This window comes from Callospermophilus lateralis, chromosome X (assembly GCF_048772815.1).
Source record: "Callospermophilus lateralis isolate mCalLat2 chromosome X, mCalLat2.hap1, whole genome shotgun sequence".
NCBI classification, from domain to species: Eukaryota; Metazoa; Chordata; class Mammalia; order Rodentia; family Sciuridae; genus Callospermophilus; species Callospermophilus lateralis.
Window position 1 is genome coordinate 27,865,462 of NC_135325.1, and position 17,715 is coordinate 27,883,176.

The 17,715-nt window shown below is 35.8% G+C and overlaps 1 protein-coding gene across 5 annotated transcripts in view; it reads right to left on the bottom strand.

Annotated features, from left to right (window-relative positions):
- Positions 1–17,715, bottom strand: part of Cask (calcium/calmodulin dependent serine protein kinase) — a 348,936-nt gene that overhangs the window by 53,916 nt on the left and 277,305 nt on the right. For all 5 annotated transcript variants that reach the window (XM_077106548.1, XM_077106546.1, XM_077106547.1 and 2 more), the window contains 3 exons: positions 12,485–12,562; positions 9,744–9,824; positions 4,061–4,249 (listed from right to left, as the gene is read on the bottom strand). In XM_077106548.1, coding sequence (XP_076962663.1) covers positions 4,061–4,249; positions 9,744–9,824; positions 12,485–12,562 — 348 coding nt within the window. The remainder of the gene's footprint in view (positions 1–4,060; positions 4,250–9,743; positions 9,825–12,484; positions 12,563–17,715) is intronic.

Genomic DNA, 17,715 nt, shown 5'->3' on the forward strand with positions numbered 1-17,715 from the left:
AACCTGGTCCCTTTTATTCCATCTTGGTCATAAGTGGATGTTTCACAGTCATATTTAATGTCATAACACTATTCTATGGAGTAGACTATTTTTTGTTTTCTCATTATTCACTATTAAAAGACAGACATACTTTCCTCCTTCCCTCCCTCCTTCTCTCTTTCTCTTTCTTTCTTGGTACTGGGAATTGAACCCAGGGGTGTTTACTGCTGATACACATCTTTAGATTTAGATTCAGGAGGCCTGGAATGGAGCCCATAAATCTGTATTTTTAACAAGGTCCCTTGATTAAAAAGTGGCTTTGAATTTGGGATAGTTAAGAGTAGGAACCTAATCTTGTCTCTTCATTGGAGAATTACACTTGGTCAGAAAACATCATGGAAATATTTGAGAATTTATATTTTAATTTATATAATTCCACAAAATATAACTTTGCATGGTTCCTATTTTTCAGTTCTCAGAAGTGGTAGGTGAGTGATGTGGAAAATTAGTTGATCAAATTGTTGTTGTTCCCAACATTCAATTGTAATGTTCAAGTTTCATTTTCAATTTGTACTTTCAATCAGCAGCATGTATGGTTACCAAGAGAAGTATTCTTGGAAAAATGCTGTGAATTAATGTGTAAGTCAGTTCTAATTTCATAAGGGATATGATAATACAGTGGAGGTTCCACCCTTAAAACTAATAGATTTATGTGTTCATTTAACAACCATGAATATGAACCTATTATAGGGCAGGTACTCTATTAGACAAAGTAGTAAATGAGATAGATAGGGTCTCCCAGGGTTAGGGGAAAGTTGCCTCAGAACAATTGTAGTTAATATGAAAAAAATTCTATCTACATCAAACATTTCTCTGTAGAGAGAAACTGACTCATGTTCTCTCTGTTCCCAAGTTCACAAATTCTGGGGAAGGAATTAGCCCACCTTGAGTTAGGTGCCTACTCTGGAACCTTCCAGAGGTGTTGGGGTGGTGGTGTACATTTCTGGCTTTTCATTGTTTACATAAGCCTTTCCCCTAATGTGTAAGATAGTTCAAGTTTGGTCTTTGTCACTTGCCACTATGGGAGTAACAGTCAATAGAGAAATAATTACAAGTATGATGTTATGAACCTGGAAAGCACAGGGTGTAATGGGAGTGCATCGCCCTTTGAGAATGGATGCATTACAGGGGGTCCATAAGCCAAAAAAGGTCATAGAGATTTAATCTGCACAGAAATGTAGGGCTTTGAAGAAGAAAAATAAGTGAACAAATACATTTGTATTAAGCATAAGAGATTTATATTCTATTATTGAGAATATATTTTACATGAAAGGACTTTTTATGGCAATCAGTCAAAAGAAGAAATATACACCTGACACTGTGACCACAGAAGACAAAAGGGAGAAGGGCTTTTTCAAGACTTTTAGACCATTTTATGCTTTCTGAAAAAGTATCTTGGTGGGGTTGGGACTGTAGCTCTGTGGTAGAGCATTTGCCTGGCATGTGTGAGGCACTGGGTTCGATTCTCAGCACCACATAAAAATAAATAAAGGTTCAACGACAACTAAAAAAAAAAGAACATTAAAAAAAAGTAACTTGGGGACATAGTTTTATGCTGTTACTCAGTCTGTGTTTCTGTGTAGTCAGCCTTCAGACAAAAGACCAAGCAATTCATTGGGCTGCTTCAGAGGATAATGATCATGTGATACCTTGGGGCCTTCTCGAGGTTCCTTCTACCTTTTTGTCTGCTTTGCTGGGCTGAACATCACATCTTCTTACAGCCTCACCAACACAGTTCGTTCTCCCCTCTAGCTCTGTCATAACTGGGCTTATTAATCTGTTAAGCTGAAAATGTACTCGCTCATTGTAGCCAGGTCTTGTGGAAAGCAAGCTCTAGGACAGGGCTGTGTCTTATCTGCCACAACATCACTGGCATTATAATAAATACTAGTGATTTGTACATGGTGGCGGCTTAAATGTTTGCTGAATGGGTGAATGAATATATAAAATGACTGAAGGGAATATTTAACTTTCAGAGCTAGGAGGGATGTTGGGGATCGTGTAGTCATGAGTGCTTTTAGAGATGAGCAAACTGAGGCCTAAGGCCTAAGAGCTGCTGCCACCCATGCTCTTAAGTCAAAGAGTTGCCTAGAGAACACCAGAAAGGGTGAGATGATCTGCATGCTCCCTGCCCACTGCAAGATAATAATATATACCCAGTGACTTGGGAGGCTGAGACAGGAGGATCACAAGCTCGAGGCCAGCCTCAGCAATTTAGCAAGGCTCTAAGCACCTTAGTCCCTCTCTTAAAATAAAAAAAATAAAAGGATTGTGGATATGGCTCAGTGGTTAAGTGCCCCTTGGTTCAATCCCCAGTATAAAAAAGGAAGATAATAATATACAATGAATAAAGAATAACTAATAAGAATAATAATAAGAAATGTCTAGTGTTGAAGTTTTTCTGGAAATTGTGGTCACAGAATCACTGCTCTGTAACTCTTCCTTTAATCTGGAAGGCAATTGGTCAACTTTCTTTTTTAATAGCTGTATTTTATTTATTTATTTATGTTTTATGTGGTGCTGAGGATTAAACCCAGTGCCTCATACATGCTAAGCAAGTGCTCTGCTACTGAGCTACAACCCCATGCCCTGGGCAACTTTCTTAAGTACATATTTGTTTTTCTATATTCCAATGTCCCTTTTCTATGCATACATAAGTTTGAATTTTTTTCCCCTAAAGACATGATCCTTCCTCCAAACATGTCCCATGTTCCCTGTCTCAATGTCCTTCATTGTCCATATCCAAAATTTAAGGTTCATCCCTGATATTTGCTTCTCTATCCTTCCCAATGTAAGTTCATTATTAAGACTTACTGATTTTATCCTTTCATTATTTCTTAAATCTGTTCACTTCTTTTTTTGGGGGGTGCTGGGGATCGAACTCAGGGCCTTGTGTATGCAAGGCAAGAACTCTACCAACTGAGCTATATCCCAGGCCTTAATTTGTTCACTTCTTTCCATCTTGACATGCACTTCTCTAGTTCAGAGTCCCAGTATCTCTCCCCTGTACTACTGCAGTAACAGTCTCTTAGCTATAGTCTTCCTCTTATCCCATTTAATATATTCTCCAGACTGATATCTCTAACATGAAATGTAATTTATCTCTGTGCTTCAAACCTTTGAATAGTTTCCCACTGTTGTTAAGATAAAGAACAGACTTCTTAGCAGGCCTTTTATACTTGTATGGTCCGGTTGTGGCCAACCACCTTGCTATCTGCAGTGGAGTTATGGAGCCTTCTTTCCATCTTGAAACTATGCTAAACATCTTTCTTACTGCCAGGTTCCTGCATGTGCTATTTGGTTTGCCTGAACAGTGTCCCCTTCTCCCCCTTCACCCTTTCTCTGCTCAGTTACCATCAACAAGCCCTTCCAGGATCTTCTCAATTCTATGAGAATGAGGTAAGGTTCAGCCTCAATTCTATTCCAACTCTATCCCTCAGCGCTGAGAAAATTAATTCACATTAAGTGAGCAGATGTGAATGGAAGGAATCTGATTTTAGCAATGTTGTTTGATTCTTTGAATGCCTTCTGAATTAGTCCCTTTCCCTTTAATTTTGTTGAAGGCAAAAGGTCTGGTAGCACCAGATTTGTAAATGGATGTTTTATTACAATGCATTAGATATTCACTTTCTTAACACCAATACTAGTACTTCAAACTGTCCCTTTCTTTGCTATCCCAGAGATTTTTACATTCTGGGGTAATTGGCCAATATAATGTTTTTGTTTTGTTTTGCTACGGTGTGTGTGTATGTGTGTGTGTGTGTGTGTTGTGTAATGTTGAAACACAATTTTGAAAGGAAACATGTGAAGGACCAGCATGTCTAATACATGGTGTGAGACAGAACAATTCTAGGAAAGGACAAGGTGGGGAACTGAAGCTGTGAGAACTGATTTCTTTAGAACTACCCATGTCCTCCCTCTCTCCTCCCTCCTACCTCCTTGTAGTAGTTAGGTTGAAGTTAGTAGATCTAACTCAAGCTGGGATTTATGAGAGTATAGGAAACTTTCTTTTGCCACTTACCATTGGTTCATCCGTGTTCTTCTGGAACTGTACCAGCCGAACTCTTGTCACATTCTCCATATCCATGTCTCCGTTAGCGCTTTCTGGAGAATCACCGTTTAAATAGGGAGAGGTGGGAGGAGGTGTGACCCTCAATGCTTCATCACTGTAAACTTCATGAGCCACTACGTCATGAGTCTGAAGTAAGGCCTAGTATTTTTATGAAAGAAGACAAATATTAATAACATTATCATTCCTGCAGAAATCTGCTATAGGAATGTACATAAAATTATTCTTGACCTCTCAAAGATGGCTCTCATCTAAAAGGAACTCAAAGTGGATTACATCTACATATAACCAGACTTTAATTTCTTTGTGGCAAATAATCTTGAACGATAGATTTTTCTTTTTGAAAGAATGAATGAGGGCTGGGGTTGTGGTTCAGTGGTAGAGCACTTGCCTTGCACATGTGAGGCAGTGGGTTTGATCCTCAGCACCACATAAAAATAAATAAACAAAATAAAGATATTGTATCCATGTATAACTAATAAAAATAAAAAAAAGAATGAGTGAATCAGTGAGAGAGCAAATCAATAAATAGATGTATTTGATTACCTGGGTTAAAGGTGTTATCCGATGTTATGAAAATGTAACCAACTAACTTGTTCAAATAAAGGCTGACATACTGAAATTTCAAATAATTTAGCAAAAATAATCATCTATAAAAAGAGCTGGCAAATTTGTGTTAGGGCTTAAAATTAAAACAAATTTAAAAATAAATAGTGCAATATTTGGTGCATTAAACAACTATCTTTCATCAATGGTATTAACAATACGACTTTTATATAACACAAAAGATGAAGATAATTTATATGACTTGGCAAAAGAAATAAAAAAGAATGTATAATATTTGAAAAAAATGTAATTTCATATATGCTATGGAACTCAAAATGTATTTAATGTTTCTGTTCATTTCTAATTTTTGGAGCATTTGCCCAAACAAAAACATAAGCTGCAAGTTATCGAGTTCTTTTTGCAAAACCCATTAACAAAGAAAAAATTATTTCTTTGTTCTGATTTATATATGTCATCTTGGTGAACTTGGATGATAAATGTCCCTTGTTTCCATAAAAAAGGATATCCTCCTAGTCACTGCACTTTATGTGCCATCATAAAAAACATTTTTTAATAAGCATGAGTATTTTAACATTTTTATTTCGAAGGGGATTTATAGCTGAGTGTCAGTCTGTTTGGAGCTTTACACAGACTGTATTTTCTTTGTGTGCTAATTATAAACTTAGTTCTAATTTAATTTTTAATCTGTGTGGTAATGAAATATCTGCAGATAATTAAATGCAATTAAAATTGCTTTCCAAGTATAACCTTTGGCATCTGAAATTAAGTTATTTAATTAAAAGGCTTATCAAAGTCATGACTTGGCTATTTTAATTTGAAAGGTGTGCATATGAGGCAAAAATAAGGCAACAATTGGTAAAATCAAAAAGGAGATGGTGCTGATTTCTCCACAGTAGAGAATATGCTTTGAGTAGTGTATGCATTGGGGTTTCTAATGGAAACAGCAGATATTTCCAAGATCTCAGCTGGCTAGTCTCAACTTGGGTTTGGGTGAGGGTGGCTAAGGGGTACTAAGCAATGCATAGCTTCAAAGTAGGGCTCCATAACGACCCAGGGGACCATAGCTTCCTCATCAGTGCCTGGGCCCATGTGGAGGTTATGTCATGTGAGCAAATTTTTCTCTTTCTGGTTTAATTGTGGCCACTTAAGAAACTAAGATTTAAGGCAGAAAGCAAAACTCAGTAATAGGCCAACTGGAAAGCTTCAATTGCTAACAATCAGGTTCATCATATTATGTAGACATATGTCTTTTATAACTGGTGATTTTTTTCATTTTTTTTTTCTTTTTTCTTGGTACTGGGGAATTGGACCTAGGGGCACTTTAACCACTGAGTTATATCCTCTGCCTCCCAACTTTATTTATTTTTTTTTAAATTTTGGAATAGGGTCTTGCTAAGTTGCTTAGGGCTTCTCTAAGTTGCTGAGGCTGGCTTTGAGCTTGTGATCCTTCAGCCTCAGTCTCCAGAACTGGGATTATAGGTGTGTGCCACCATGCCCGGCCTAACTAGTGATTTTTAAAAAACATGCTTTGTCAACATAGGCATAAGCAGGCAGCCATGCTTACATCAGGATAATGCCAGTCTTTGAAGTTGTGTGTGTTGAAGAAAATGTTTACACTACTTTTTTTTTTTTGCAAATGATTTCTATTTACCCTTTAAAATTATATAAACAAATGCTTGCATTTAATATATTATTTATAAGGACGAATAAGATCACAATCATTAAATTCATAAAACTGAATAAAATCATAAAAATTAATTTTAAAAGAAAAATGCTTAAATGATGTCACCAAATAAGGAACTTGATACTGACCACAATTAGTCACTGTAATAGATTACTGCCACAAAATAAAATTTACCTTCAAGTTCTAGTTTATATGCAAACAGAAAAAAGGGGCCCACTTACAGATTAAAAAATTTTTAAAAAAGAATATGCAAAATAAAGTTTGAGTGTTTTCCTTCAAATGTGTTATGAGGTATGACTGAGCGATTGTTACAAAGTTGACAATTGTTACTAATAGCTGTTAGTTTTAATTACATAAGAAGAGTAATGTAATAGGGAAGAAACACTTTGTACTGTGGTAAGGGCATGTACAAGATAACTAAAAAGACTAGAGTGGCAAAAAAAAATGATTACCTTAAAATGAACAGGAAAAACAGTAATTTTTTTGGTTTGAGAAGTGGTTCGTCTGATGTTTTAATTATAAACCATAAAACTTACTACTTTATAATGAAACTTTTGTGACAACCTAAAGCTTTGCAAAAAGCCATATGCTTTGTTTTTAAAAATTCTTCCATACTACTGTATGTTCTATTTTTTTAAATTTTTAAATTTTTTTAGGTGTAGATGGACACAGCACAATGCCTTTTATTTTTATGTGGTGCTGAGGATCGAACCCAGGTCCCGCCCATGCTAGGCAAGCGCTCTACCGCTGAGCCACAATCCCAGCCCCTATGTCCTATTTTCTAAAGAAAAAATTTAAAGCATTAACTTTCTATCCAGGTAATGTATAAGGAATTTGTCTTTAATGCTTTGTATTTAACAAATGCAATGAACAGAAGAACCGTATTTTTGAAAAATCAGTCTTTTAGATGGAATCACTGAAAAAGGAGTAGTGAGATAATATTCTTTTTTATTACGACCTCTAAAGATACAGTACAGATTTAAAGTCATTCGAATCTATCCTTGTTTACTCTCCTTAAGTTACTATAAATATTTACAAATATCTGAACTTAAAGTGTCAGTTAATTCAATGTTAAATCCTCATATAACAGGGATCAGAAAGCAAAGAAAAATCCAGATACTTGAGGAAGTAAGTGTGAAATTATAAATATGCTAAGAGCAAAAATATTGTAAGCATTAAAATATTCCCCTTTAGCTATTAATATTTCTTTTCTAAAAATCCAAGATTTAAAAATCATCATTAAAAAATGTTTACAAGACAGAACTATGCAGAATTTCAGATTTTACTTAAAGTACGTGTGTGTGTGTGTGTGTGTGTGTGTGTGTGTGTATGTATGTGATCCTGAGGAAATATAATCTCAGGATTATATTTCCCATATGGGACACTATCCACACGTTGCTTTGGGAAAGACCAATGCGTTCAACTTAAGCTTATAGGAGAACTCTTCAGTATAACAGATCAAGCCACTTTTAAAAGCATCAGCTTATACTTTAGTGAGCCACTCACTGGTGGGTGACCTTAAACAAGTCTCTTAGCCTTATTAGGCCAGTTTCTTCTCAGCGGGGGATTAATCACACTACCTCCCTTCTCAGTCATGAGCAGTCCTGTTGTAGCCAAACCATCTCCAATACAGAGCCCTAATCTGCCCATTTTCTATCATCCTCATCTTTCTCCAGGCCTCTATTGCCTCTCAAAACAGCCTTATAATTGTTTCTCCACCTTTATCTCTTATTACCCCATCGTCCCTTCTCTACACTTCAGCCCCTGGAATCATGAAAGCATAGATATTGACTATTTTCCTGTTTGCAGTTACCTACTGTCTTCTTACTGCAATCGGGAGAAAAAACCAGATTCTTTCCCATGGCCTATAAGGCTCTCCTTGGCCTGGCCTCTGCCAACCTTTCTCTCTCTCTCTCTCTCTCTCTCTCTCCCCACCCCTTTCTTTTATAAAAATAAATAAATAAAATAAAGGTATTGTGTCCATCTACAACTAAAAAAAAGAATGGAATCCTAATTAGAATAAAAAAGAGCCTATGCTTATATAATACTATCAAAATGGATTCTACTGTCATGTGTAACTAAGAAGAGCCAATAAAATAAAATTTAAAAAATTACACCAGATATAGTAGTAATAATAACATGGCTTTTAAGTCAGATTTTCTTCTAAAAGGTCAATCAGCTGGATTTTCAACTTTTTGCATGTATTCTACATATACAGATGTGGCTAATATTTTTAAAATGTTAGATTCAACATGAATTTCCATCTGTAATTGAGTTTTTGAATTGCGGTTAAATGTATTACTATGAACCTCTTTCTACAGAAAAGCATATCTATTTTAAGTTTTGTTTAACCATTTAGCTTTATAATAATTGGCTAAATATAGGTGCTGTTCTTATACAACAGAATTTTCCATACAACAGAAGTGAACGAAGAAAGTTCGAGAGTTTTGCACTGTCAGAGAAGAGATGTAAATCTTTCAATGTATCACCTACGTTCAGAGAATTCTTTATCAGCAAAAATTGTCTCTAATTTTAGCTCTTTGCTGTTTAGGTAATAAACAGTTCCAGTGACTTAAAGATGTTCCTGCAAGGAAACAAATTCCTTGTCTGAGGACTACACAGCCCCTAAAGAGCCATTCCACAAGCCATATCTTTGTAATAGTGATACAAAGTAAACAAAAAGGATTTTAAAGTATTTGGTATTACTTGGTCTTATGATCTTAATAGTCTGATACTGTAGTCATTTGGTCCCCAATGGACCACATATATGCTGGTGATCCCATAAGATTTTAATTGATCTGGAAATTTCCTATGATCCAGTGACTTCTGTAAACAAACCTACTCTGGCATCAGTTGGATAAAAGTGTAGCATGTACAATTATGTACAGTACATAATACTTGATAATGATAATAAACAGTGATGTTATTGGTTCATGTATTTACTATAGTACACCTTTTACTACTATTTGAATATATTCTTTCTATTTATAAGGGAAAGGTTTCCTATAAAACTTGTATGCCATATTATGCTGGCAGCATCCTCAGACGCCTGGTGTTAACTGTGTCTCTTGATTGCATACATTTCTCTTGTGCTTGATTTAATCTACTATTATTTCATCACGGCCCTAGGAGCTAAGAACTACAGCATACATATCAGATTGCCTAGGTGTGTAGTAGTCTATACCACTCAGGTTTGTGTAAGGGCACTCTGTGATGTTCTCACAATGGTGAAATTGCCTAATGACACATTTCTCAGAATTTATCATTAAGCAACATATGACTGTATATGGATAAAAATGCATTTGATGAAGCTGGTGGTACTTTCTGAGGGTTATTAAAACAAATTGAGGTTTTCAGTTCTACGGAAATTTAATTGTTACTTACCATGAAATGAGGTTGTGTTAAGATACGCTTTAGTTCTTTTGCATCATTATTCTCAGGGTAACATGAAATTTCTTCCAATACCTAAAAAATAATCAAGAAATAGCAATGAGAACATGATAAGAGATTGACAAACAATGGAATTCTTTTACATTAAAGTCCATGAGTGGATTTTTGTGTCAGGCAAAACAATTATTTTCAAAAATTCTTCATTTTATTCTAAGATTATTAATATTCAAAATAATGGTACTTATGACAATAAAGATGAAACAAATTCATATAATAGTTTGCCTACATTACCCAACTATAAACACAAAAGGTCACTGAAAGATGCAAAATGACAGGCCTATAATACATATTTATAACAGGTTTAAGTAGCTGAATTAGCTCAATGAGAGAACAGCTTCCAAACTCATCACCAAAATCAATTTGTACCAAAAGTTAATAACAGTTTCTTTTGTATTAACAGCACTGCCAATTACTTTTAGAAAGATGACATAGGCTCAAATAATAACTACTTAAAGAATACCAGTTAATTAGAATAGTTAATGAATTCAAAATACACTCAAGTAATTTTCTTTATAGTAAGGCAGGATTAATGCTATTTTCCATGCTCATCTCCCCATATAGATTAAACCATGCTTCTGTAATGGCTTCTGGGATTAAATGGCAGAGAACCCAAGAACAATGTTAAAAACCTTCTTCTCTCCTGCTACTCAAATTTTCTTCATTAATTAGTTGTTAATATTTTCCCTGCTCTCATGAAAATGGCATTTTTAAATAAAATTGTTCTTAAAAATAATCCCTTCCCGCTAGGGTGGAGTTTACTTATTTGGGGACATGAGCCCATGGCAAACACCCGCTACTTTTCTAACTGTGGATGGCTGGATTCACAGAGAGGTCTTATACATTGTACTCCAATGAATCCCAACCTTCGTGCCAATCAAGGATTGCTTTAGCACTATAGGATATCAGGGGCTCATAAGCTTCAAACCAATAGGGATCTCTTGCTTTGACCTGTGAGAACCTTAGAAGGGGATGTCTTCAGGTCATTTAGTTTGAGTTTTAGATTTCAGCATCATACTTACAACACTCTCTGCTACTCAACGACAGACAAACAAAACAACACACATACACACTACAAGGCTACTTTCTAATCCAAATGTTCTGTTACTGAGTGCTGGTTATGCTATGAATTCGTATTTAGTGATGATAAACCAATTCTCCCTGATGTATTTTAGGATTCACATTTCTCTCTGGGGAAAATGAAAGGATGAAAGCATTGATTCTCTCTGTCCCCTGCTACTCTCATGGCCCATGATCTCAAGTACAGAGGTGTGGTCTCTAAGCATTGCTAGTTGGATAATGTCAGCAGGTTCTCTCTGTTCAGTTAAGCCAAATAATTTTCCCCAGAATGTCTCTGCTTCTATCTGTTTGGGTATCATGAATATAAGATAGTGATTCTCATGACTCCTGCCAAAGACACCTTTATTCCTTTCAATGAGTGCTTGGTGGGCAAAATAAGGAGACAACCCCTTTCAGCTTATTCTGACTTAGGGGATGGCCTGGCAGCCACCACAGCATCAGTTTCTTTTCTCAATGAATGTACAATATTTTCCAGTACAATTCTTGTATTAAAAATCTGCTAGGGAATAGATTATGTCTTTTATACTTATTCATGGAGTAATTTCACTTTATAAAAAATAATTTTTTAAAAGGAAAATGATTATTTGCATAAAGACTTTTTTGATATATTTTATTTTTTCCACATTTTTATTGGTGCATTATAGTTGTACATAATGGTGGGATTTGTTGTTACATATTTGTACATGCACACAATATAACAATATAATTAGGCCAATATCACTCCCCAGCATCTCCCCTTTCTCTTCCCTCCTCCCTCCCCCTGGCCTCTCCCTTTCCTCTACTGATGCATGAAGACTTTTAAAAGATCAAAACATGAAAAAAAAAAAGTGTTTAACAATGGGGGAACTGTTAATTCATTTTAATTTAATAATAGTAAAGAAAAATTACACAGTCATTAGATGTTATATTTATGAAGACCAAGTAGAAACATAGAAAAATGCTTATTATATAATATTATGACTAAAAAGATATTTTGATTTCAGCTATATAAAATTCATATGCAAATGGATAATGAGTGGAAAAGGATATGCAAAAACGAAACCACTGTGTAGGGGAGAGGGATTATGGATCGATTTTATTTTCCAAACTTTCTGTGGTGTCATGTTTCTATAATAAGTAAGTTTAAAGAAAGTTTGTGATATGTACAGCCACGTATACTGGCAATGTATAAAAATGACTTCTTTGAATTCAGTATATTTAACTGCTATGGAAATTTAATTAACTTTCAAACAATACCACTTGAAAAAAGCAATTCAAAATTGCATAGCACATCTTTGTATCAAGTACCGTGAATACTTTCTTTTTGAAAAAAAACTTCACACTTTCTTTTTGGAAAAAAAAAACACAAAAGAAGTAAAATCGATATGTTAATATATTCAAGTTTACACAGCAGAACCAGAAAACTAGCAAACTGGCAATATTGATGCTGAAAAATTTTTTCTTTCCTGTCAGTGATAAACTTAAGAAACACAAAATCTGAATATAATGAGTCCAACTGTAAATCCAAGGGAACTGCCTCTTAAGGTAAAGTAGAAATGTCTTCAATCAAGATAGGAAAGATGATGATACCAAATTCTTTCAGAAAATATATCACTTACCTCTTTGGCTCTCTGTACTGCGTCGCTCGGAGGATTCCTGATTTGCGGTGAAGATTTTGTGTTAATTTTGTCATAGAGCTAAAAAGCAAGGAAGAGAATCCAATCAACACTCATAATTCTGTGCCACAATTCACAGCTTTGTATTTATTATTTCACTAAACAATGCTCTCCCTCTTAAAAGGCAGGCTGCCGATTTCAGTGGGATCCTTTTGTTAATAATCTCTTAGTCATTCAATAAAACTTATCAGAATAGGAGTTTATATAGCTTTTTTTTTTTTAAAAAAAAAGTCTTTAAATAGATGGACCAAAATTCTGTCAATGTAGCAATTTCCTTTGCATTTTAAATTTGTCAATATTTCAGCGATCCCAGTGCTTTTTGCCTCTGACAGAAGCAACATTCAATAACGTGAACACAGAGTAAAATGAAAGAACGCTTTCTGGCCAATTCCAGTCTGAAAGAATTTTCACAGAAACCTAAATCTTGGGAAAGGGCAAACCCAACTCCTTCTAGGAAGGAATGTTCTCACAAAAGGTTTATGCTTGTTTTACCAGGGCTGTTCAGTAACAGAATCAATGCTGGAGGAAGTCAAGGACATAAACTTTTCCTTTTGACTGTGAATTCAAAGAGTGTGAGAAGATTTTTAAAAGCTCACAAGCCTAAATGATCCAAAGTTACACTTTCAGAAGAACATTCATTTACTTCTTTAGAGGAAAAACAATTTCTGTCGTTTAGGAATGCAATTAAAATATATTCGTTTCTACCTTAAATGAAATGTCTCATAGTCAATAGTCTGCTTTGCAAACTGAAAAGTTAAAAATGACCTTGGCTAGTCTGAAAGCTTCTATTTCCTAACTTCTCTAAAATAGGTGGGGATTTGTTTTTTTTGTTGTTGGTCTTGTTCTTTTCTTTCCTCATTTACTCTGCACACCAGTGCTAGTTGAGAGGTCAAATACTGACTGCAAACATTCTTCGAATTATAGTTAGATCTGTTTATACTGACACAAGCTAAAGCTTTATGACTTGTAAATATTTGGGCCATGCCACACACAAAACACCTGACATGAGCAATGTGAAGATAGAGCAGGAACCATTTTTAAATGATGCCATTTAATTAAGAAAGCACTACTGAACAGGAGGTTAAACAAATAGTATGAATAGACAAGTATTGCTGCTCTGCTTAAAATATTATATTAACATTTTAGAAAATGGTTGATAAGTGGCTGGTTCACAAAAGTTTGACCAAATCCCTTTAGATTATACATGGATGGTCTCTATCTTCTCAATGGTTTCTATTTCTAAAGATTGCAAATTTTGAATATAAGGAGGCTGATTCATAGTGAGTTAGGGAGGGGGAGCATGGGAGGAATAGACGAACTCTAGATAGGGCAGAGGGGTGGGAGGGGAAGGGAGGGGGGCATGGGGTTAGAAATGATGGTGGAATGAGATGGACATTATTATCCAAAGTACATGTATGAAGACACAAATTGGTGTGAATATGAATATACTTTTTATACAACCAGAGATATGAAAAATTGTGCTTTTTATGTGTAATAAGAATTCTAATGTATTCCACTGTCATATATAAATTTAAAAAAATCAATAAAAATTTATTTTTTAGTTGTAAAAAAAGATTGCCAATTTTGAAATTTGGAACAAGGGAATATATTTTCTCATAGAAATAATGTTGTGAATAGTGTTTAGACTATTTCTTAGACTATAAAATAAATGAAATATTGTATATATATATATGACATATATAATAAAAAATAATAAACCAAACCAAACAAAACTCCCCTAAATCCTAAGTTTAAAAAAAGACATTTAAAATACATAACTCTAAGTTTAAAAAAACACACTTGGAAAGATGAGTCAGTTCCAGAAATGTGCTCTATGACATTATGTCTACTGTTGACAATACTATATCGTACACTTAAGTGTTTAAGAGGGTAGATCTCATATTGTTCTTATCACAATAAAAATAAATAACACTTTAAAAAAACAATTAGTTATCCTTTGCATGTCATAATATTAATGATCAAGCAAAGTTTTAAAAACCTAAATGAATAAAAAGATTTTAAAAAAATCTCAAAATTGTTTTAAAGCCAATTTAATTCAAAGCTTTATAAATACTGTCAGGGGGCTGGGGATGTGGCTCAAGCGGTAGTGCGCTCGCCTGGCATGCGTGCAGTCCGGGTTCGATCCTCAGCACCACATACAAACAAAGATGTTGTGTCTGCCGAAAACTAAAAAACAAATATTAAAATTCTCTCTCTTTCTCTTTAAAAAAAATAAATACTGTCAGGTTTATATCTAATTTCATCACAAACTGTTCAGTTTTACCTTTTTCTTGACTGAGGACTGTTGTTACTAACACTACTTTCAACATTTTAAACTATAATTAGGATTAGTTTCCATTTATATATTAATTTTTACTTACAGAACAACAAATATCCCACAACTCCCTAAATTGAAGACTTGATTTCTGACCTGGTTTTACTATGCCAAGTACAACCCCCAAGGTCTTGTCAGTATAGTTTCTCCCCCCTTCCTTCCCCGCTCCCTTTCCCCCACCTTTCTTTCTTGCTTCTTTGTTTAGTGTTGAGGATTGAATCCAGGGCTTCATGTATGCTAAGCACGTGTCCTACCACTAAGCTACACCCCCTAGCCCCATATATCAGTGCAGTTTCCTGAGGATTTGTGGTAGAATCAGCCGGAAGGCTTATGAAACGAACTTCCTGGGTCCCCTCCAGACCTGTTACATCAGAATTTGAGATAAGGTCCAGAAATCTATGCTTTAATAAAGTCCTCAGGTATTTATAAAGATGTCCAGTGCTAATTTCTGAGATTAATAACAGTTGTCCGGATTGAATACCCCTAATCTAAAAATCCAAAATCTAAAATGTGCCAAAATCCCAAACTTTCTGAATGCTGATCTGATTCTACAAAGTGGAAAATTTTACACCTGACCTCATGTGAGGGGTCACAGCCAAAACACAGGGGCACTAAAAATACTGCATAAAATTACACTAAGGCTATACATATAAGAAACATAACTGAATCTTGTGTTAACACTTGGGTCTCATTCCCAAGGTATCTCATTACATATATATAAACATTCCAATATCCAGAAAAATCCCAAATCCAATCCCAAATCCCAAGCATTTCAGATAAGAGAGACTCAATTCATACTATTAACAACAATGATAATTGTTACTTTTGGGGGACTTTACTGGGGATTGAACTCAAGGGGCACTCGACCACTAAGCCACATCCCCAGCCCTTTTTGTATTTTATTTTGAGACAGGGTCTCACCGAGTTGCTTAGCAGCTCACTTTTGCTGAGGTTGGCTTTAAACTTATGATCCTCCTGCCTCAGTCTCCAAAGCCATTGGGATCATAGGCATGCACCACCATGCCCAATGATAACTGTTACTTTTATTGAACATCCACTAGATGTTAGTTATTAGTCTAAGCTCTTAACATATATTCACTCATTTAACCTCACATGATTTCAAGAGGTTGGTACTTCTATTATTCCCATTTTATAGATGAGGAAACAGACACAGAGGAGTAAATACGAGAACCACTGTTCTAGCCTTACAAATGTCTTCATGGGTATCATACAGTTGGCCTGGAAGAGATGCGGGAAGGGGCTTATTTCATTGCCATCACAGGAAAGAAGTGATCTCTTGTTGGCTTATCCATATACATAGCTATCCATCCACCCACCTGTCTGCCCATCCAATATTTATTGAAGTCCTATTGTGTACTAGGCAGTGGGATTCTATTTACTGGAGTTTCAGAGATGAAAAAGAGAATTCTGGTCCCCTAAAGAGCTCACCAATTACAAGACATATCTAACTAAAGGCCCCGAAACTTAGGATGGCTTGATCCCTTTGGACACCCAAGAGTAGTTTGGTCCCCAGCAATATCAACTGGAAATGATCTCAGTAGAGACTATCTGGATGTGTTTGTTTAATACACCAACCTTCATTTCCCTCTTTAATTTCTTGAATTATGTTTTTGTCTTAGAGACTAAACATAATTTTAGTCACATTTAAATAAATATAAAGCATTTGAGAAATGTGGCAGAGCAGGTCAATAAGTCATCAGTGAATGTAATGGAACATTAAAATGTTTTTAAAATAGTAGAATAAAGCATGGTGCTTTTGAATTCTCATTCACATGGGTCATCTATGTATTGCATGATGCCAATAAGCTGATACGCAGGACTTGGAAGTTCAAATCCAGGTAGAGTTCTGCCAAGGTCGGAGGCAAGCAAAAGAGGTGGTTGGATTTTGAGCACAAAGGAAAGCTAAAGTTGATCTTTATTATCCTTTACCCTTCTCTCTCATTCCAACTGTATAAAAATAGACATATACAATGACGTGACTTGAGACCACATCTGTTGTCTTGGACATTTAGCTTAAAGCTAAGGCCAGCAGCAAATAAGTAGCACCAAATCTGCTAGAAAGTTGCCAGGACACTCCTCCAGGGCTTGTTGAAAGGCAGTCAAATGATTCTTTCACATTCACCCCAGGGCTTCATTCTGCCTATAGAGGCAGAAGCCTGGAATTTGTAGGAGTCATAAGACTGAGGAGAGCAAGTATTTGATTTTCCCTTCTCCTTCTTCTTCAGAGGGAAGAAGAGGGAACTGTGCCCTTCATCATGTCAAGTGAAGGGTAGTGGATGCTCCAGAAGAACCATGAATAGGAAGTGGAGGTGCCAGCAAAAAGAGCTCACTGCCTCATTCTCTGAAAGGTGATTGCTGAGTCACAGCAACTTACAGGCTCATCTTGGTGCACTAAGAAAGATTTCTGTTTGAGAGAGAGTCCTTGGGGTAGCTTCATATGGCCCTTGAAGTCCCAAGTGAAAAGAGACTGGTGCCTGCTATTTTTGTGGCTGGAGATCACCTGGGACAGCCCACACTTAGAGCGTATATTGGGACAAGAATGTGTATGCCTCCCATGAATCAAGGCTATATCTCAGAAGGAAGCCTGGCTGGAACCATCTTGATGGAGCCCTGCCCAAAGGGCTGTCTGCACAGAGCAAGAGGGTCCAGAAATAGGGAACTAAGTGGTAACACCTGGGAGCAAGGCCAAGCATGTGCTGCTGAAGCTAGGTGTAGTATACATTCCCAATGTCAAAGCCACATGTTGTCAACCAAAGTCACCATCAGCATTAGGTTGCCTGCCACACCAAAGGCATCAACAGCCAAGGGACTGGCTGCC